The following is a 23390-nucleotide window of genomic DNA, read 5'->3' as shown; positions in this document are numbered from 1 at the left end:
TCATGAAAAAGTGTAACGCCCGGTAACGTTACGATGCCCGTCCAGTGGGTCCGCCGCACGGGATCCGCACGGGATAAAGCAGATAACTGTGGGTCCGCCGCACGGGATAAAGCAGATAACTGTGGGTCCGCCGCACGGGATAAAGCAGATAACTATGTCTATTCGTGAAAATGTGGAGTGCTTAGATTCGTCATTTACAACAACTACAACAATAAAGGTAAATAATTGTACACCGATATTTCATTATCGTAAACTATGATTGATTGATTAATTGTTAGATTGACACAAAAAGTTGAGAAACTGAGTTTATAGGTTATGTCATACTATTGACAAATGTTGATAGTGTTAAGTAAATTATTAGTTTAAATCACTCTGCAATCAATCGTAATTCAGTCGATTGAGAAGAAAACAGCGCGTATTGCTAGTCAAACATTTAAAATAACAAATTATAACCTCTAACCTGTCATAACAGTGCGACCAAACAAACGAACTAAACCGACCAATCACCACGCGCGGAGTTAGAATTTAACTGTGTTTAGCAAGAATTTCAAATTCCAATTTTAGTAAATGTTTTATTCAACTTTATCATTTACAATAACAAATTTTAATTAATTTCAAATTATGTACAATGTTTTAGTAAACAAAATATATTTCTATAGTTAAAATTTGTGCAATTCTTATTTTCATTCAATTCCTTGTTCCTATTGTGCAATTTAATAATATTCATATCAATAAATATTCTACCGAGAAAAAGACGTTGTCACGTAAAATCTTCGCCCGTAAAACCGACTTTACAGGCAACCATAATTTTTTTTTTCCTTTTTATTATTGTGAACGGAAGTAAGTAATTTCAATTTAACACTTCATAACAGCTTGACTCTCCATAATAATTGACTATGTATTGACTATACTTATAATCTGGCTCCAAGGAATGAAGTACGAGTATTTACAAAAACATTACGTTGTTAGGTTTACATAATTGCTGAGTATTTTGTCTAAAATCGTAGATCCCTTTATTTATAATCAAACTGTTGATTTTTCTTTAAAAAATAAACATTTCTAAGTTCTATCCTACACGTAGAACAACAAGAGCAATAATGCATTCAATACTTCATATGTATTACATTCAAGCAATAACTTATTAATCATAAATTTTTTGAACAAATTTTTAACTATTTAATTTATTGTATATATATATATATATATATATATATATATATATATATATTACCACTTTATTTATATTAACATATTCTTATTTTATCAATGAAAAAAAATAGCATTTAAATATTATTACCTAAACTTCTAGTATTTTGAAAAACCTATGTACCGCTTTTGGAAAATGAAATAATTACAGGAATATGCTGTTAAAAATACCGGTTTGATACCCTCTTCAGAGTATTAACCTTATATTTGCACTAACATCTCTTATTCTTGAAATATTAAATTTCAAATTTATTATTATAATTATGTCTAACTAAGGCCATACTATTTCGTAAATTCGGAAAATTTTTCCATAAAGATTCCGTACTGTTATGAGTGTAACGATTAACTTATTCATTGAGTTGAAATTAAATTTACCATTGAAATAAATGTGATGAAATTGATACTGTCAGTAACATAATCTATGAATGAAAATGTTTTTGTCGTATTTTTAAACGGCTGTTACGGGGTAAGACACATAATCATTTAGTTCGATTTTTCGAAAACGTTCAATAGTAGTATTTAAGAATTCATTACGTAGAATAACTTGAATGATGTGTGTAACCCTGTAGGTTGCTTGGACGAATTGTGAGGATTTATTTAACGATAATAGGATTTACAACAGTTTATATAGCGTATACCACGTGAACATCCTAGTGTAATACTGAGAGGATATTGTACCCGAAGGTTTAATATTCCTCCTAGGCACAATTATCTCAATAAGTATAGTGTACACTGCCATCTTATTATTCCGATATTCCGGTGATGTGAAATATGTATTAAGAAAACTGGACCGACCTTGAACTTTATCCCGTATGACCTCTGTTCAACCTCAAATACTGTTAAGTCCATATTTTTTGTTGCCCAATTATTGTTGTATCAAAGAAACGAATATTGCACAACCAATCGATTTTTTGTTTTTGTTGTAGAGTGTATACGTTTTAGTATACAGTAAAGTAAAAGATTGTTTAAAAATCTTAAATAGCATTGGGATTCATTTTGAGTATATCTAAAATGAAAGTTCTACCCAACTCTCTTTCCGACCCATAAGAGCGTTAGTGTTTAGGTTTACCACTGTTCTTATAGGGATAACATCTGGTAGTACAGCCAGATTTTAATATTAGGGCTTATGGCGAAACTTCTGTTGGTCATAATAGTGAGCATTTGCTATTGGTAGTCAGTGTAATTAATGTAATTTGCAAAATGGTTATACCGTGGGAATTTGAATAAATAAGCAGTTTCCCGTATGTTTTTATACTTCCAAACATTAAGTCCAGTTTTGGATGTCTTAATATTATGAAACACTTTCAGTTCATGTCCTAGGCGATTCCTCTATTTCAATGATGAGGGCGGATAGCCTGTATAGATGGTAGCTTTTATAGATCACACATAAAATTCATAGAAGTTATTTTATTGATTGAAGAAGCCCATGATATTTTTACATAGGTTCACCACTTGATCAATTGGGCACCAGTTGAGGTCGTCCCATCGCTCTGAGACTTGGCGCAGAAGTAGCAGGAGGAACATCTCCATTGTCAGTCAAGAGGTTGACTAGATGTTCTGGTTGAAATTTCGATGTGTCGAAACAAAAAAGGCTCTCATGCTGGCGTACGAAAAACTGATGTATCTGCGTAGAAACTTCTTTCTTCTCTTCGTCAGTCACTTGACAATGTTCTCTAAATCCTTAGGTGTCTTCTAGTTGAATCAAAGGCACTTACTTTCAAAAGTAGTTTTTTTGTGTTTGTAAGTTCTCCTAAATCGCCTCGCAGAAAATCGACTGACTCGCACCAAATTACAGCTAAAAGACAATCCGTGTCCTTGGAAATAAATTAAAAGACAACAAATATTTGATAATTAATCTTCATTGTTTACCATGGATTTGCTGATTGTAGAGTGAACACACTAAATTTTGGGTCCACAAGATGAAAGACCTAATAGTGTTTATAATGATATTGTAATTTTTAAGACCACTGCTTGAAAAATTCACATATGAGAGTTCTGAACAATGATAAAGGATCCCAGTGGAGTGTTAAACTTCTTTGTTTTTGTTATAAACGAGGATGGATACATTTTTTTGGCTGGCTGTGTTACGTACTACTAACATTTAGTTGTTAAGCAGAAACTATTGAAATCTTAGAAAGCATTTTACCAAAAGCTATACAATAGAGTTAGTCTGAAATAGAAACTCAATCCTTGCAAGAAACTATTTCGGCGCCCTCCCACCGAAACCACCATTCTGCCACCCGGCCATTCCTCCTTTCTTTGTTATCCCTTTATTAACCTTTGGACAATATATTAACTTTTTGTAATAGTATCCGCTCCATAACGATCACACCAAGCCGTCTAACAGATAGTTTTAGCGCAAGTACGAGTACACTCTCCACTTGATATGTATGGAAAGTTGAGAGGAAGTTGAAGTAAAAACCGAGAAAACTGACTTTCAAATGAAATGAAAACCTATCATATATCACCGGAAAGTGTTCAATGGTCGACGCATTTAAGTGTTTTACGCATGTTTGTATTAATGTAAATACAGTTCAATCGTTTAACTGAGGAATAGAGTAGTTTCTTGAAATTGAAATATGGCTAGTTATACACCAAAGTATATCAAACCACGCCTTCTGACATTATTTGTTACTAAAATTGCATTTACTCATCACGTTAAAAAATTAGTAGTGGAATTTAAGGTAATCTATATAGCAGTAGCAATAGTTGTCGTTTTCTTTTACATGCCGCACTTTTCCTTACAATACTCATAACGTCCTCATAAGTTTCAGGTGGCTCATTTCAGTGATTATCAAGCTATTTTCTCTCTTTATTCAGTAAATTTAGTTCAATGTGATAAATAAACACCTCTCAACCAAAAATTGAAATGTTTTACTATTTACTTTAACATTGAAGTCTTAGTAAACAGGGATTGCATTTTTCTAAAGATTAGGTGGTCACCAATTATTCTGATTTCAAAAATGTGTATCCTATTTTATCATCCAAGGTAGAGGAGATAATGAGAGACCTCGTTACTTTGATATAGAAGTATATTTAATTTTTATAGTTATAGGAATAAATATTCTTTCTGTGTTTCTACACTACTGTGTGTCTGGGAGGTGTATAAGTAACTTAGAATGCATTATAAATACTAAATAAAACCTTCGGTCTTGGTTCAACATAAATCGGGTGAAGAAAAGACGCCAGCATATGCCTACAGCATGATACTAAATACGATCACCAAGAGATCTGTAGGAGGTTTAGTTTCATGCATGATACACACTGTATCATTTGCTGCAAGAGCATCTAACACTTTCTTCTTGCCCACACATAGATGAACCCTGTATCTAAAAGGGGGATCTAAAAGAAGTTTAATCTCTACTACAGCATGGTTAAGTTTTTCCAGTCCTTATCGACTTCAGTCATTCTGATGATAAAGGCCTGTAGCTCTTGACGTTTTCCTAAGCTGATAATGTGTTATAATCGTCTTTGAGTTTGGAAAATAGTTTCTTATCATACAGTCATAGCTCTTTTAGATAACTTCCCTGAATGCAAAATAATAGTAACATATATTTTAAACAATTCGCATGAAATTAAAAACATTTGAAATAGGGAATTCAAGGAATTTTGTCCTCAGACAAAAAAAACTGCTGGTTATAAAAATATGAAATTCTTACAGCACGTAAATGCCTTCAGGAATTTACATCTTTTATTTATAAAAGTATAATTGACCTAATTTAAAGTATATATCATTAAAAATTACAATTTTCTTAAGTAATACATGAATACACACGTCAATCCCTGAAGCTTTAGCTTGCTTACGTACTTTTCAAATTTCACAGTTTTATCTTTTGACTTTATATTTGCCTCAAATTTCAAAAATTCCCTGAATTTGGTGCTTGAAATTCTTATAATTTCACGTAAACCAATAAAAATTTTTCTATTTTTATTCACGGAGGAACTGTGAATTAACATAAAAATAATTTGACAAAACCCAAAGTCTATTACGAATCATGTAAGGACCCGACAATTATGTCGTTTCCTGTCTGTCTGTCAATCTGTGCGACATGTCTCTATAAGAAAAGTCATAGAGACTTAAAACTTTGTCGATAGGTTTCTCTTGGTTAATGGGACTACTTAATTGCATTAGGGGTAAAAAGAATTCTAACATTTTACATTTGTTTTTGCATGAATAGATTTTTGATTTCTAAGAGAAAATTTCCTTCTTAAAGTGTAAATGAAGGGCTAAAATGCGTCATTTTCCGATGAATCTGCAGAGTCTTAATGTTATGAAGAGACACCCACTTTAGTTTACTAATTACCGTATGAAAATCTAACATCATTAACAAATAATAATTTTATATGTTGTTGTTTTATTGTAAATTTAAAACAAATTACGTTACCCAGTACAATCTTGTAGCCTTGTAAGTGGAAAAAAGTGGGTGAGGGTATCTTGTGTTTGAGGAAATAAAACTAATATAGATATCCGAATAACATGAATTAAATGATATCAAAACATGGTAGCGTAAATTTTGAACACTATTATTCATCGACAGTGTTATTTAATAATCAGTACTGTCCAAGTTTGGAGTTTGAGTGACTTGTAATGTATCGATAACATGTACGCAGATCCGATCATCCTTTTTAAATTGAATTATCAATTACGGTAATGGGAATTTTAAATGTATTTTTAATGCCACAGCTTGTATGTGAACTGTGTGACGTTTGTATAGTGCGCCCGGGAGGGATATTATCTCGCAGATACAGGAAGTGTATCTCTAAATAACATAACAGCACATTACGTCTCATCCGGGTATTACCTGGGAAATATGACATACTTTCGTTATGAATGGTGAGTAGTTCCATTTCACCTTCCTCTTAGCCTGGAATCTGACGCTGTCTCAGACTTGACTCCTGGAATCTGGATTTATATTTGTCTGAATAGATAGAAACAGTTGTTTACAAAGAAGCTTTTACATTGTTTGGACATCAGCGATACTACAAAATTTAATAATCAAATCAAATCACGTTTATTTCCACACAAAAAATTGAAATACAAAATAAATCTTACATTGAAAATTATAACAAATGTAGCAGTTGTACATCTAATTAATATAAAACATACAAAGTTATTCTAGTAATACAATTCAAAATAAATAACATTAAATAATTAACGCTAAAATAATATAAAAAAGACTTATGTCACCATAAATAAATCAATGTAATGTATAAAGAGATTAAATATACATATATATGTATATACAAATACATATACATACATATCCACATCCATACACGCATACCTAGCAAAACAGCATTATATTTGTTACATAATTTCTGAATAAATTAAAATAATGGAAAAAGAGCCTACATGGGCCTTAATGGTCTGTGCGTAGACTCGAGTTGAAAATGTTACGATTCGAATTTTATCTTGAGCAGAGTGTAGATTAATTTTATAAAATTTGTTAACTGAAAGAAGTCATCTGAAGCAGAATAACCGACAGATATGACCTGGAATTCAGATAATCAGCAATATTGTGGAGAAAGTACACCAAAACAAATAAAATAATATAGTGAACAAAAATTACAAAAAATAGGCTAATTACTTAAGTGAATGGATTTTTCTATCTATAGTTTGAAGAGGAGAGGAGAGGGGACAGTGCCGTCAGTCAGTTGTTAGTTAGTCTAGGTCCGTCAGTAGTCAACAGAGATAAGTAACTGAGCCTTCTCACTGCTTATGAAAATCAAAAACTCCTTGAAATTTTTCTTAAAAACCTCAAGAGAGGGAGAATCAAACAGCTTGAAATTTCTAAAACTATTAGAATATTTCGATACAAAATGTGTGCTAGATAAAAACTGTTTGCTGTCGCTAATGATTTGTGTTGGTGAATAGTGTTAATTCCGACTATATTTTCATGTCTTGGGTTGAAAAATTGTGGGATTGTAGAAACAATTTATTGTAGATATGAATAAATAAGACTTAAATAAAAAATTATTTAATTAGCAGAATTCCCGTTTCTTGAAACAATAAATCAGAGGGATATCGTCTACACTTCGCAAAACCGGCTTTCAGAATAGATTTCTGAACTATATCTAAACTTTTAATACGTGAAGGAAGAGCACCCACCCAAGCTACAATGCCATAAGAAAAAAGGGATTTCACGTAAGCTAAATAAACGATTTTAGTTTGATCAAAACTCAGAGAGAGAGAGAGAGAGAGAGAGAGAGAGAACGGAACATCGAGTTTGATGATTGTGCTTGTTAATCCAGGTAATTAGACTGCAATTTTGCGAACATTTTTTTCCCGTTGGTTTAAAGGGCAGCCATTATGTCAAGAATAAAACCATAGAATATATTGTTTAGTTTTAGTTGTGAAAGACCTCAATACATTCATAGGATATTTTAACATAACACACATTAACACGGTACTAAATGAGTGATAAACTATAAATTTGGATTCATCATCAGCGAAGACTGTTCACGTGGTGTGGCACGCTCTTCTTTATGACAAACAATAATTCAGTCCACCTTATGTACAGTCAATATTCTACGCCCAGAATATGAAAAACACGCAAGTAAGTGGCTCACTCTAATTGTGTGTTTAAGGTAAATCTTCACCTGCGGCTCAGCCACAGATTACATATACCCTTACACACCCCATTATAGAGCTGTGAGTATTCAGAATAATTTACCCTGTAGTAAAGAAATGACGCTCGTAGTTCCTTGACTAAGTTCAAATATAATATAAAAACTTTTAATTTCTTTAATCTCGAATGTGTTACTCATGGAAAAATTAGTTAGTCAAATGTAGAGTTACGAATTCTTTCAATTGCCAACCTACATATCTCAGTTATTCTAATAAACATAACATTTTTCTTGTTAAGCTTCAATACATTGTCCTTGTTGGAGGCGATATATATGGTATAAGGCATGGAGTAAGACAAGCTTAAGTTCAGAGATCAGCGATTTTGTAAATAACCATAAGTTGTCCTACAATTATTGAAGAAATTTTATCTGTTACTTATAATTACAAAATAATGATAATATTCGCGAAACGTAATCCTAAACTAACTGATGAAAAAGAGGTGTTCTAAACTTCACGTGAAGTACCAAAGCAAGAAAAACATTAGTGTGTATTTAAATTTTAGAAAATATTAAATATATTGTAGTGTAATGAAGATAGTGAAAAGAAGTTATTATCGAATTTAAATATTAGGTTGTGCAGTGATGAATTTGAACCGTCTAAAGCATTGGAAATACTACTTAAAATCTGTTATAGAACCCACCTTAATGATTAAAACTGTGATGGATTGTACTTGTTATACCTGGTCCTGGTTGGGTCCCTCAACAATGTTATTTAATTTTTATTTTGAATTGAAGAAAAGCCAGGAAATTATTTCAAACAAATCTCAACAGACCACTGTTTCCAAGACAACAGACCACAATTAATACGACAATACTTATATTACACAGCCTTATTATGAGCGATAATTTTTTTAATGTTCAATTAACTTAGTTTTAAGGATTCTCTACTCTTATTATCATGCCAGAATCAAGACACAAACCAAAGTAGACTTTCACTGATCGACCTAATCTTTAGGTTATACACGTATATATTTTCTTAGTTAGAGTAGAAATGAAGTAACAAAAAAAGATTGAATCAGAAATACTGTAGATCCTCTAAAGACGCTTGTTCATATAAGTTCGTTTTCGATCTGAATATGTATACTAAATTCAAATTGAACTGTAATACCAAAATCTACACCGAACAGTAATATAACCTGCAGGAATAGACACTCGTTGCAACAGTAATTTTTGCTTCGCGGGCAAACGAAACCTTACACCTTACACTCGAAGTAAATTTACAGTTGTTAGTTAATGCTTTTTATCCGAATACAGTATATTTCAACACGCAAGTAAACTCCAAATCATGCAGATTGTTCATGAATGTTAAAAATCTTTTAGTCCCTATTAATTATTTTTAATCCTTAGAACATATTTGGTTTAATGAGTAAATGATTTTAAAAATTACAAAAAAAATTATATCCTATGTATTATACTGTTTCATAAGATTATGTAAATACCTGTAAAAGTACTAGGAGAAACGCTGTAGTGCTTACATAAACATTAATACGTATTGCATTTCTTGAAAACATACTGTTGCTGAAAATAACATATTGGGTAAGTTTTATAAATAAGGCGTTTTCTATTCGAACTGCTATCTTAGAATAATCTGATCAAACAGACATCATGTTAAAAATAAACTATAAAAGTCGTTTATAGATTGCCTACTATGATCACTGACATTCAACTTGTGCTCATCAAAGCAGTAAATAATCGTAGATGATGCGTCATTACCTCTCTAGGGTGGTAACGAAGCGCTTTACGCTACTGACAAAACCGTAGGGGTTAAAATATTGCTGGGAAACATCTCTGCATTTGGTGTAAGGTTAACACTCAGCATATTCACAACTAGAATGTTAATCAGAAAATCGATTAATAAATAAATACTTAGGTAAGCAAATTGATACAAACGTACGACAATTTTACATATTATACAGGTATAGTAACACACGCAGCCTAATAGTATGCGACACTTGACTTATTGTAAACGTACAATATTAATATATATGGTAATTATATGTATATTTCATTAATGTACTAGATATTATGCCAACCTAAATAAAAGGTAGATCCCAGATCTTGAAAGGTACCGGTTACATAACCAGTATGATAAAATTAGATTTGGAAGTATATAATAGATATATGAAAAAAAATTCATAAATCTATTATATACTTCCAAAATCTAATTTTATCCTTTTAGACAAGGTGGTGTGAACCAATTTGATTTATATCAACACACCACATTTATTTTTTGCTTAGGTATATATATATATATATATATATATATATATATATATATATATATATATATATATATATATATAAGTAATTTCCCATAAAAAAGAAAAGTATTAAACTGTGGTATCATGTGTAAAAATGATGTCTGGCAGAGTAATACATTTTCCGTATGTTTGCCATCGTTTAGTGAAATAGCAATATCAGTAACACTACGTTTCGAGATGTGAAATCTGATCTCTTCTTCAGGTAGGTAAAGTAAAAATCTCGCAAGCTAATCCACTCCTTGTAGTCAAAATAGAAGGGTATCAAATATCTGGCTGAAAAGTAAAGTTTTACGCTTATAATAATTTTCTTAGTAATTTTCATTCAAAAATGAATTTTTAATCAACTTAAAATGCCTTAAAATAGCACACGTTTCTGTTGTTATCTAGCTGTACGAATTTTCAGTCTGAAATTCGTCTTTTTATGAGTGTCAAGTAAGGTAAATTTAATTTGACCAAAATATCACCTATAATCTTTGGCCCATTTTGTATCCACTGATTTTAAACTATAATAATTACTAGAATACTAATAATAGCGTGGATTACAGTGTATTTATTTATTAAAGACTTTTGCTCTCTCAGTTTAAAAAAAAAAAAAATGGATTTTGGCTATCTACTAGAAATTTTAAAACTAACTATAAAAACTCTACTTTATACGGTCTTATCTACTACTGCTGTTAAATTAAAACACACACACACAAACACACACACATAACAGTTTATTTAACAAATCTAATAAAAATGTAATAAAAACTGTTTCTACAGACAGAGGAGTTCCGAAAGAAAACATTTTTATTGTCGTGTAATATTTTTCTTGATTACGGTAATTTTTATAATATTAGAATGTCTTTGGTTACTTCAAACATGATTAGTGGGACTTGAAGCATGAGTATGTGGATACTGACTGGCCTGGAGCAAGCTGCCTGGCATGCTTTAGCTCACATTGCTTTGATGTCTTTAACAGACCGTCATTGCCAGTGCAGAATGCATAACCAAGGCCTCGCGGTCACAATGGATAATTGGCCTGTTGATTGTCACTCAATCAGTTTTGACGTATGACAATCATCAATATAATATCTAGGACATTTGAGATGTTTGTGTAATTGCAATGATGTATTCATGCAGTTTAAACCATGTAGAAGGTGAAAGTATAAAAACGTATTTAGCGGGAAAATATAACTATCATAGAGTGGTTTTTAAAACGTAAATAAAACTCCCAAACTCGTCCTATTTCAAATATTTAAAAAATATGTAATGTAAATTTGAATATAATTAAGCAGAAAATCCGCTTATTTAACGTTTTAAATTATATTTATGTAATAATTTTCTTGAAATTTGTATTGGTGATTTACAATACTTACACCAGACTTTTAAAATGTACTCTAAAAACCGTGGAAAAGTGTTCCCTGTCTCTATATGTACGTATTATATCCGAGAACAAACTGATTTATAGACATGAAATTAAGCGTGACACTTCATTCACTATATGCATGTTACTGCATGTAATTTTGATGAGCGTTATTGAATATTCTTACAATGGAATTTGGGATTGCCATGACGGCAAGGAGAAAATCCCAAAATAAATAAACTGAAAAACTAAGGAAAATCATGTGATGTTCTACCGTGTTACATAGCTTAACCATCTACAAGATATACATGTACAAGAAAAATAGCATATGTAAATTTTAATTAACATTTCCTGTCAATATATATTAGAATGTATTATACTAAGGTGAATATCAATCCTCGGCTTTGGTTATTCGTCATTTAAACCTATCAGTCAGAAGCGTGAACAAATCTTTCTCTTGTCTACGGGGGAAAGTACACATGTCTATTCTAAATTATTTTATTACTGTCCATCTGTCTGTTATTATTATCAGACCTTTTATTATTATCATATTTTGACCTCTACTTAGATTAGCTTGGTGTCGATTTTTTTTCCAAAAATCATATTGTGTACTTATACAATACTAATAGGCTATCGGCTCTTAGACTATACCAGCTCCATCCTTTGTTCTGTTCGAAAATATCCTCGAACAGGTCAGGGAAGAATTATACTGAACAGAGCCCTGAAATAAAATTAAAAATTAAGATAGAAATTTTACATACGATTAATTTCTTTTCCATTTTACAATATGGAGAGTTACAGGCCCCTTTATCCACATTTTTAGTACCACTTGACCACTCAATCATAACTAATTGTGATAGCAATAATTTAAAAAGTAATGACGTGACTTCAGTGAACCGTCAAAATTGCATAGAAACAAGCTGCTCAGCCAGATTTTAATTTGTCATTGTAATCCTCGCAAATGGTTATGTAGGGAGTTGTACAAATGTGTCACCCCGGCAGCTGTGACTCACCAACTGGGTCCGACAACTGTTGTTTATTCATCTACAACAAGTCACGGTCCTGCGTCGGCGTGGGATTGTCATAGAAAAACATTTAGGATCTGGGTTAGACATATCCTGGTAACACGTTTAACTGATACATCGTACGTGTGTAGTATTAACCCTTTTTGTAAATACTCTCGGGTAAACAATTTTAGAAGTAGCCTATAAATTTGAACGTTATGTACAATATAACCAGCATATCTGCAATATAAATGGTTAGATCTCGTAAGTATATAAATGAACTGGTTTTAGGTATTTTTAAATTAAACTGCTCTTATAAAACTTTATAACTCGGGATCTTTTGATCTGATTATTACTAAATTTGTGTAAAATATTATTAATTATATAAAGTAATCAGTGATACAAGCTCAATGTTTCAATTAGTAATTTACAACATTAAACGATAATGAAATTAAAACTTCTATATCGACATCAATGACGAAAGTTTTACACAACCCGGTCAACAATAAAGGTTAAGATATTAATTAACATTTGGTTCAAATACGACCAAAGTACAGTTTTCTAATCATAAGCCACCACTTTTAACTGTACATTGTAAAAAACTTACTTCGTTCAGATTAACATTATTCATGCTATGAATATTTAGTTGATTAGTTACAATTTTGTTGTAAAGTGTCAAAATAGATTTCTTTTGTAAGCCTTTTGTACACATATTTCGGGTCCCCGGGTATTCAAGAGAATAATTATTGAATATAAAGTAAGGAGATAAATAATTAATGGGAGAGGAGATATCATCAATCAGTTTGAATAAACTCTTCACAACATAGCTATATTATGTCTACAGTATAGAGATTACTCACTAAAGTACAATCGTTAGTCACGATCCATCACTGTAAAGTTATAGATTGGAATGCACGAGTTTAGACTCAAACTGCGAGGATAAGGCCAACATTGTATAAATCTTTGCGTTGGGAGCTGGCTATATGAGCGGCAATATTGACTTCAGTCCCTTAAAACAATCTTAAACTTCAAATACTTGTTTAACCTTATGTTTAAAAAGAAGTACTAAAATATTTATTGTTATGACCATATATATATATATATATATATATATATATATATATATATATATATATATATATATATATATATATATATATATATATATGAGACCAATTTATATTACCAATATTCAATATTGATACATTAGCGATAATGTTTTCTTTTTTCTTAAAATTTATTTTTAATTACGTTTACATAAACATTCAACATTCTTCTTTAAAAAAATCTTCAATGGAGAAACAATGTCTGAAAATATGGAAAAAACAATCACAAAAAGTTCACAAAACCCATTATTTTCTGACATTTTATTTTTAGACTATTTTATGTTCTGATTTCACTCTACTCTTTCAGAATAGGGTCTTCAGAATTTTTATTAAACATTCAACCAAGAATCGTAAAATTAACCACACAATACCGCAACTTATTAGAGTTAAACGTTTTATTTTTCTCCCTTGCTTCCGAAAGAATCTCTTCAAAAATAAAATTTAATTCGTCCTCTGGGTTTGCAGCATTAAAATGTCACCAAAGTAAAAGACAACCCCTTTTACATGTCCAAACTATTTACTCTGTTAGTTCCTTCAGGAAATATCATAGGGAAATGTGCATATCTGAAGATTCCAAAAGGCACACTAAAACTTCAAAGCTGGCTATATTCTTAATTCAAAAGAATTTTATGAAGTCCAGTTTGAAAATAAAATTGACAGAAATACTTATTTTTTAGAATTATGTATTACATAATTATCCCTTAACAATTCTCCCTTTAATTACTGGGAATTGATACAAAGACTAAGTGGTGAGTTTGGTTTTGTAACAATCAACAAGTTATTTATGTACTAGCAATTTTCATGAAAGGGAACAATAACTACTGTTTTATTAGACTTTGTATGATGTCTTTTAGTTTATTATGTCTTTCAGTGGAACCCGCCTTCCTGGAGAAGCTTTAGAAATAGTTACACTTATGTTTTAAGTGACACTGACCAGAAAAGCACCTTAAACCATTGAAAATATCTGCATTCTTCTTAATAAAACTCGGTATATTGTTGGGATTCAACAGTAATAAATTGTAACGGGATTGCCCTTTTAATCTAATATAAATCTACAAAAGTCTGTAGGCCTAATATTAGAAGCATGAGATTTCATACTATTTTCGGTTAACTGCTTGTAATAAAAGAAAACATAAAAATATCATAAAATTTGAAGTATAAATTTATCAAAAAATGAGTCAAAGCATATCTCGAAACATTATTTTAAAAGTAGAAATAGATTTTATATATTTTTTTATGCAAACAAATGAGTATAATATTTTCGTGGGCCCTACTATCTAATTAAAAATAAACATATTTATTTACTTGGAATTTTAAATCTTTCCTACAGCTTTTTAGAAACATTAAAGGTTTTTAGTAACTTACAAGTTCTATGAAATTTATGATCAAAATTTATTTTTACTTATAAGAATGCACCACTATTTAAAATTGAAAAATTCTTCTCTCGGATTTCTACAGTGTTACCGAAATTTTATACCTTACGTAAACTTACATATTTAAGAAAATTTATTTGAGTATCTTTACTCAATATTTGAAAACGTATTTGTGGTTCAGAATACTTTGTGTTTTCTTTTAAAACTCACATGAATTAATCATTTTTTCAAAATTAAATAAAAATGTTCAAATCATAAACCCAAAAATTGTTTTTTTAACATAAAATATAAACATTTCTATAATAATGTTTTTCTTGCTAAATTAGTATTCAAATAGTTCAAAGTTTTGTATTGCTGACTAATGTTTGTTAGTAACATCCTGTGGTTCAATAAATTCATATAAAAAGCATCAGGTCACAAATTTATTTTTAAGGTTGCTACCTGTAATTTACTTGACTATTTATTAATTAATTTCAGTAGAAGTGAAATAATTTTGAATAACTTGTTTAAAAATATTAAAAGTTACTTCTAAATTTAGGTTTTCTAAACTCTATAACTATTAGGGAACATTTGTTTAGTAAAACTTTCCCAAAAGTGCAAGTTATTCAAAATACAGGTAACTCAAATCAGTATAAAGCTATTCTACTGCGCTATGTTTAATCTTAATATTGTTTTAATATTACAATTCTCCGGTATGCATATTGTACGTATTTTACAAGTTTAAGTTCAATATCTCAAAGGTAAAATATAATATAAACATTACAAATGTAAAATATGATAATACGAAGCATTAAATTAACGTTATAGTATATTGTTTAGTCTAACAAACATCATGGTTACAAGTGATACCACAGTCTAAATTTCTGTCAACGATAACGAAATTTGCACAATTTAAAGTTTATAGTTTAATACCTTCTCAAATACCTTCTCAAGATATCTTGGGGCAGATAAAAAAAGATTTTACGTTTCTCGAATGATAGGCTTTTGTAACCCTCAGCAAAAAAAAGTTTCGAACACTTATTATATTATACTCATCAATTGGAGTTTGAGTGTGATGTGAGCAAAAAAAGAGATTTTTGCAATATATGATAATTTAGTTGCAGACTATCACCCTCTAACATAGCAGCTAGTTTTTCCTGGCTAGGGAAGTACTTCCTAGTTTTAACATCCATGATTTGGATATCAAACACGACTAATGATTAATCGTAATGAATAATAACTAATTATTAATGTTAATATATTTTTATTATAAAATGTCAAACAGAATGTACACTGTTGTATGTAATCCCGTATGGGACATATTGACATCCTCGAGGCACATGGATGTTTGTAACAGAAAGCTACAAACCCGTCCTCACCGTCAAGGCTCGCTTGCAAATTTGTGACGTCAGAGCTGCCAGCCTTAGTCCAACACGTCCGCATCGTTTGGCGAGGCTGTCCCACTATCGTTGTTAGTTTAGGGCGTTGAGGGCAAAAATCTTTCCAATATTTCACACAAGTTATGACAGTACGTACCATCTCAGTTATTTATTAACTTGGACTGTTATTGGTATACGTAACAAGTATTAAATAGGTTAATTCTTTGACAATATGTTATAAAAAAGAAACCGAATCAATTAAATTTACGTATGATTATTCACAGAAATATTAGGAGAAAATGTATGTAACTTCAAGATCTGACTGTAAATTATGTTTTAAATAAAGACTTATTGTGAAAAACCGGTCAAAGCACACAATTGAGACCATATAGAAGTGTATCTTCAAATTAGCTTTTATAATTAATAAAGCTAACTCATATTATTACTTAATGGCAGATATTATTAATTATATTATATCAATGAATCCAAAACTCTTAATTTAACTAAAACATTATTGAAATTATTGTTGTTTCGCCATTTTCATTACAACAATACGCAATTACTGCAGTAGTCCTATAAAAAATGATGACGTACTCGACACGAATAATCAATGTACTAAAGCAACCCGCACGAAAATTACCAGTGATGACTGGTGCCTCTGAATCAAACACTACAACCCGCGCCAAAGACTTTTGCCAATTTAAAGATATTAAAACTACTCATCCGTTTCAAAGTCTAGTGCAATAAAAAAACCATCACCGATTAGTACTATAAATTAGAAATGTATTTTTCTTTCAATCATCTACTTTGCAGACAACACATAATAAAGCAGACGGTATACGGCCATAGTCACGTCATAGCGGAAACAGCTGGTGTTCGGTAGCATTATAGCAACACCGCATCATTTTCCAACGCAATAATTTGGATGATCATAAAATGTTTAAGTACATGTGTATAGTATACAGCATTTACTAACACATTGAGATACCCAGCAAGGATCACTTCTGGCTGGTTTATACCTTGTCTGGTTGAACCAACCTCTGGGCACAGTAAAAACGATGTATCACATCAATCTGGACAACCTTATGGATGTCCAGGAGCGGCACTTTACTAACCGCAAATGTCGAGATTCTGGGGTTCATGGGCAATTCCATAGGTGTAGTCTACTGTGGGAGAGGACAGTTGGAGTTGGTGGGGTTTGTCCCTAACCTCAGACGTTCTTATTAACCTCAACAAGGATGTGCCATCCCCTGCCTACTTTGTTAATCCCCAGCTGGCCTACCCTTCTTCCGGAGATACATGACTTTGAGATGTAGTGCCCTAATTTTACTTCAAAGATCTCAAAAGGAGGCGGCCCCTACTCTCTAACCTTACCCATCCTGAATATCCTGTCACTCCGGAAGCAGCGCAAAGGTTCTTACAGGACTAAGTGCAATTTATAAGCTTCTTGTGCTAAGATAAAAAATATATAAAAAGCATTGAAATATATTTTAATTTTTTAATGAAAAAACCATCATTGTTGTAAAATTAAGATAGGGCTTTATTAGACATTTACAATTAATTATATATTTATATTAAAATTTATTGCTAAAAAGCGTTATTAAAACCTCTTCATTCCCATTATCAGTATAATTAGAGTGTGGTAAAGCAATACTTACAGACCAGTCTCTAAAATATGCTGTACTATGAGACTTCATAGTTCGTAAATAATAATAATTATTATTATTACATTAGAACTATTCACAGTAATAATTTATACAGTATTTGCTTATTAAATAATATCATTATTTTCATTTTTTCAGGAAATCAGAAGGAGAACTTCTGATGCAGATATGCTCATCTGGACTCTAGCCATGTGCCTGTGGTTGCACACCAACACTGCTCAAAATAGTGAGTGTAATTGCCTGTACTTTTTTTAGAATACAGTACAAACTTATTTTAATGTAACTTAAAAATAACGGAACGGAAGTGTTTTGATATGTTCGCACATAATTGCTACTATTTACCAATTTTTCTTTGAAAAAGAGATTTCTCTTTTATTATGTGTAACAGTATTTTATATTCATTAACGTTAAGTAGTATGCAATATATGGTTTTCTACACATAACGTAGGCATGGTGGGAAACGTTGATTCCATTTGAATGTTGATTTAAGCTTCCATTCACCTCTTTGCTAATTTACGTGTAAAACAGTCAATTGCTCCACCGTGCTAAGATATCGTGTTTATCAATTAGTTTTGCACCTAATTGTGCACCTGATGAGACAATGAGAATACCCATTTCCCCATATTACACTATATCTATAATTTACTGATGTCAAAATAGTATAACGAGTTCTTTGCGTATTATAAAATAATAAAATGGTAACCTGAAGGATAAAAAAACAGTATTAAAAAAGAAAATATATAAGTAGGTCAACTAATGAAGAAATATTTATCAAAATAAGAGTAAACAAATTTTAACCACTTTCAGCTAATGTATGCACATTTTTGGTACAGTACAGTACGTGCAGAATAATAGGCTAATAGGCTGAGAGTGGTGACTTTCTGTCTATTTTATCATGATTTGTTAGGTAAAGGGAAGATGTCTTATTTTACCAGGCGAAGTTAGGGCTAAGAAGCAATCTCTAACAAAACCTGACGACCAAAGGCTTAAAAGTGACTTCCGAACCACCGATTTGTAGCGGTGATGTAATTATTATAATATATCCATCTAAAATTTAATTTTATGTGTGCCAAGGTATAATATAAAGTATACAGTTATAAATCTTTTGATAACCTCCAATTTTTACCTCTACAAAAACTAGTGCGTTGATGATTAGTTTTTACTAAGAAGAAATATTTTACATGATTGTAGGAAAAACTAGGTTGTTTGCTTATACTTTCAAAACTGGCTCTCGGTGCCTGGAATTTATGGATTTCCACTTTCTTACTACTTATAGATAGGGAAGGGAGAGATTGAAACATTATAAGATAATATATTTTAAGAAGCAACAAGACTGACAGAGTTTGCTTATTCTTCACCGTTTACTCACAGGTTATGGCCGCGAGGAGCCTGCGTACCCTGGGTGGGAAGAGGACGGTTTGGGCCTGGCAGAGGACATCTCGCTCACTCCGCTCTCCAAAGACTCCGCCCCCTTCCTCAACCTGACGGTCCAGGCTGGGGCCACAGCCACTCTTACCTGCGCCTTCAACGAAATCACGGAGAAAACTACGGTCAGTAAGGCATACAGAATTTTACAGAAAATTTGAAGACAGAGTGAAACAGTTCTGGAAAATTCGCTAACACGAAATTTGATACATTTGTAAATGTGTATAGGCGGCATTATTCTAATTTAATTTTTATTTAAATTACTTTATATTGATATAAATGATTCATAAGCTTCAAATCAAATATTTGGGCCGTTTTAAGGATAATTTTTATTAAAATTTTTGTAAGGTGTCTCATCGATTCAATAGAGGACTTTGTTATGTATTTTATACCTATGTCCTACTTTTTTATGTACAAAATGAACGAATTTTAAATCCAACGTCTATTGAACTCTACGTTATTTTGCATGCAGTCAGCACATACATCTCTAATTTTCATCAAGATCATTAAAACGAGGTGACACACGATGACGTTACTGTTAAAATGTTTTAACAGTACCTAAAATTAAGGTTTTGTTGGGGCAAGCCAAACATTGAAATGTGAAGCCGTGTAATAAGATCGGGTGAGTATCAATAGTGACTATCAGTGATAATGAACCATTTATAAATAAGTATTGATACATATTTCACTTGAGAAATCTCTTGAAAAGGGCCGACACCATAGGCCACCAAGAATTGAACAGTCAGTCTTGTTACAAATTAAAAGAAGAGAAGTTGATTAGGAACGTTTAATAAAGACAGTAAATTCATAACTGAAGGAAAAGCGATATCAGATAAATCGCTAATAATATTCCAGACAAACAAGTTCAATGAGTCTGCCAGCGACACTGGCATTGACGATATCTCTGCATCGGATTCTGTCTGCCAATATCGTGACTGTACAAGCCATTTGTCTTTATTGAATATTCCTTTGTTCAGCTGAAATTCTCTATTATTATCTGGCACATCTATTGCTCTTCTATCATTAGTGTAGTTACATACCTGATATCTACAACATAATATAATTTACCAATTGAACAAATTGTACATTCAAATTATACAATGTAGACACCATATGTGTAAATACAATTATATAAGTTTTTTATCTTAACTAGTTAATTGCCTGTTTTTCCAGCTTTGAAAGAACGTAGTTTTTTGAGCTGGACTGTAATTACTAATCGTAGTTGTAATTATATCCTATTGCTTTTTAAGTATGTATGTGGAATTTAAATAGGGTTTACATCCAAATTTATAAATGTCCATCTTCAGCTGAGCTTTATCGAATGCCATCGAACGTAAGTGTGTAAAATTGTATTCTGTCTGTTTCACAGTCTGTAAATTCGCACGGTGTTTAGATTGAGAATGAGATTTAGCTGAGAAATAGCGAATATGTTTCATTAGGATTAATATGGTAATGAAATAAATGTTATAATTTACAAATTTTACGTATACTCGCACTTAAATTTTAGATAATAATGTATCCGATGGCAATTATGAGTGTAGAAGAAATTTAAAAAGTACATAGTTATGGTATTTTAATTTACTCCGGTCTTATTAGTTTTTTATATATTGTTTTGTCATGTTTTTCCGATGAAGAAAATATATAGGCCTATGCATACACAGGTCTGAGAAGCCTGCATCTACCATGATCTGATTTTCATATTTGTGTTCCAGTTCGAACTCCTTATCTGTACGCAAATGCCCATTGCATTTGGAGGCATAAGCATGAGCATTAATCAAATAAATACATACTCTGATAGTGTCTTAACCAGTTCAGTGAAAAATTGTCTTAACTTCAACGCAGTCACATTTTCAGTATCTTATACTGCCTAAGATAACCTGTTTTAGGCCTTTGATGGGAGTTTACAGGGATGGCACTCGATGTTAAGCGTGACGGTGACTTCACTTTCACTGACCGCGTTTTAACATTCTCAACGTGCACTTAGTAGACTAAGATCCCTGGATAGATTCATAACACTGCTACTAGAATGTGATAAGCTGCAGCACACGCAATTATCGGTTCTGTTGGTTTTTAACAACTGTTATACTGCCTATTACATTATACAGCTACATTCATCATCAAATTCTAATCAGGTACATTTTTAACCTCCGGAATCATTATCATGTATCATGTCATTCTGCTCAAATGCTTCATATAGAAGTAGTATGTAAATAGCTGACATGCTGCATGGTCCACTGGGTACTCATGACTGGAGAGTCACAATACTTAGTCGTAAGGCTCTGGTACTTTTGGGAGTTTTCTAAACGAATCACCAGCCAGTTTCACTTGCCTAAAGTGAGGCTTGAAGTTTGGGTGAAGAGCATATCGTACTTCGTTAAATAGCCCAAATGTGTATCTTTTCCTAATTTAATAAACAAAGCATAGTGAATTATTAGGTACAGAAATGTCTGGATAGCGCTAGACTAAGCCATGTAACTGTTGTAGTTTGTATATTTGTATGATTCGAATTGTTATTTCAAAAATAGATGTGTATTTGATATAAAATTTACAAAGCAATGGCCTATCGCTGAAAAACGCTTGCTAAATAAACGAATCCTTTGTGTTTTTTATTACTTAATTATTTAATATGCACATAGAATATATACTATGTATACATTCTATGTGCTATAGTTACATTTATATGTTATTTATTCATTCTAAACCATTTTATCTAATTCACAAATAATAATTTATTAATAATTGAAATATACGAAATGTACTTCATCCTACGAGGCAAAAAGGTAAGCATCAATACAGGAAGAGTTATAGTTATTGCACGAATGATCCATGATGGAAAATTGACTGACGATATTGGACTTGGTGTGTAACCCGAACATGTTGAAGTTTAGTCGTCTGTCTCATTGACGAGATACGCCTAATGAGGGACAAACGTCACCCGCTGCGTAACGTACGCAATCCTTGGACAAGCTGGCAATCATTTTCGGTCCGGTACTACTTATGCCTGACTGGTGGACATCTTCACTTCCGCTCGGGATCGTGACTTTATAATTTAAGGCACTGCAGTTATTACACAACCCTGTTATATTTGTTGTACTACAGCGACACGCAATATTGTTACACGGCACTATTTTTAGTATCCGTTAATTACGTTAATTATGTTTAAAAATTCTTTAAATAATATACTGCTTCTACGACAGAAGATTGTGTTTTTATTTAGACTATTGTAAAAATATGTATTTGAGAAAAAATTTAGTTATAAACATGTATTTTTATGTAAATAAACTTGCATAAGTATTATCTGCTACTGTACAATTTCTCATTTGTTAGTATGGATATAGTTAGTATGGATTTATTACTCTTATAAATTATAATAATTTAAATGTTTTTTTTAATCTGTTTGTTGAGCCTCCTACGTGTTTTTTTAGATGATAGTGAGGCAAAAATCAATTAGTAATGTTCCTTTGCAATAGGACATTTCCTCTCACAAGTTTTAATGAAGTTTCATAATCTGAAAACCAACTTTAGATTTATAGTGGTAATATTTTATTGGCATATTAATTTTGTTTACTAATTTACAACGTTTGTTATATCAGTGTTCAAAGAAATTGTACTAACTATTGATTTGAAATGGCTATAATTTTCATAATTATAACAAACAACGACAAATTATGGTTTTCTCATATTTTTGGCATTAAATTTTTTCCTTCATTTGGTTTTTTAACTCTTGAGTGCACAAAGATAACTACAAGCCAGAGATTAAAATGTAGAAATAACAATAAATATAAAACAACTGGATGTGCAATGCATCAATTAAGACTAATTAATAGGCTATACAGTTATAATAATAAACAAAACAATAAATATTTTAACTTATACAATACATATCTATAAAACATGGCTTCTTTAACAGAACCCAATTGAACTTAAAAGAAATAACTATGTATCCCTAATAGAAGTTTGCTTTGGATTTTCACATTTTTTAGGGTCAACAATTTTAAAACTCTCATTTCTACTAAAAACC

General features: G+C 31.4%; 1 protein-coding gene across 1 annotated transcript in view; it reads left to right on the top strand.

Annotated features, from left to right (window-relative positions):
- The window catches only part of LOC124367133 (zwei Ig domain protein zig-8-like), a 43066-nt gene that overhangs the window by 8271 nt on the left and 11405 nt on the right, over positions 1-23390 (top strand). Inside the window, exons 2-3 of the mRNA XM_046823786.1 lie at positions 18083-18170; positions 19316-19494. Of these exons, the coding sequence (XP_046679742.1) occupies positions 18113-18170; positions 19316-19494 (237 nt within the window). The 5' untranslated portion in view covers positions 18083-18112. The remainder of the gene's footprint in view (positions 1-18082; positions 18171-19315; positions 19495-23390) is intronic.

The sequence above is a fragment of the Homalodisca vitripennis genome, chromosome 8 (assembly GCF_021130785.1).
Source record: "Homalodisca vitripennis isolate AUS2020 chromosome 8, UT_GWSS_2.1, whole genome shotgun sequence".
In the NCBI taxonomy this organism is placed as follows: domain Eukaryota; kingdom Metazoa; phylum Arthropoda; class Insecta; order Hemiptera; family Cicadellidae; genus Homalodisca; species Homalodisca vitripennis.
This window is presented reverse-complemented; position numbering and strand designations above follow the sequence as displayed.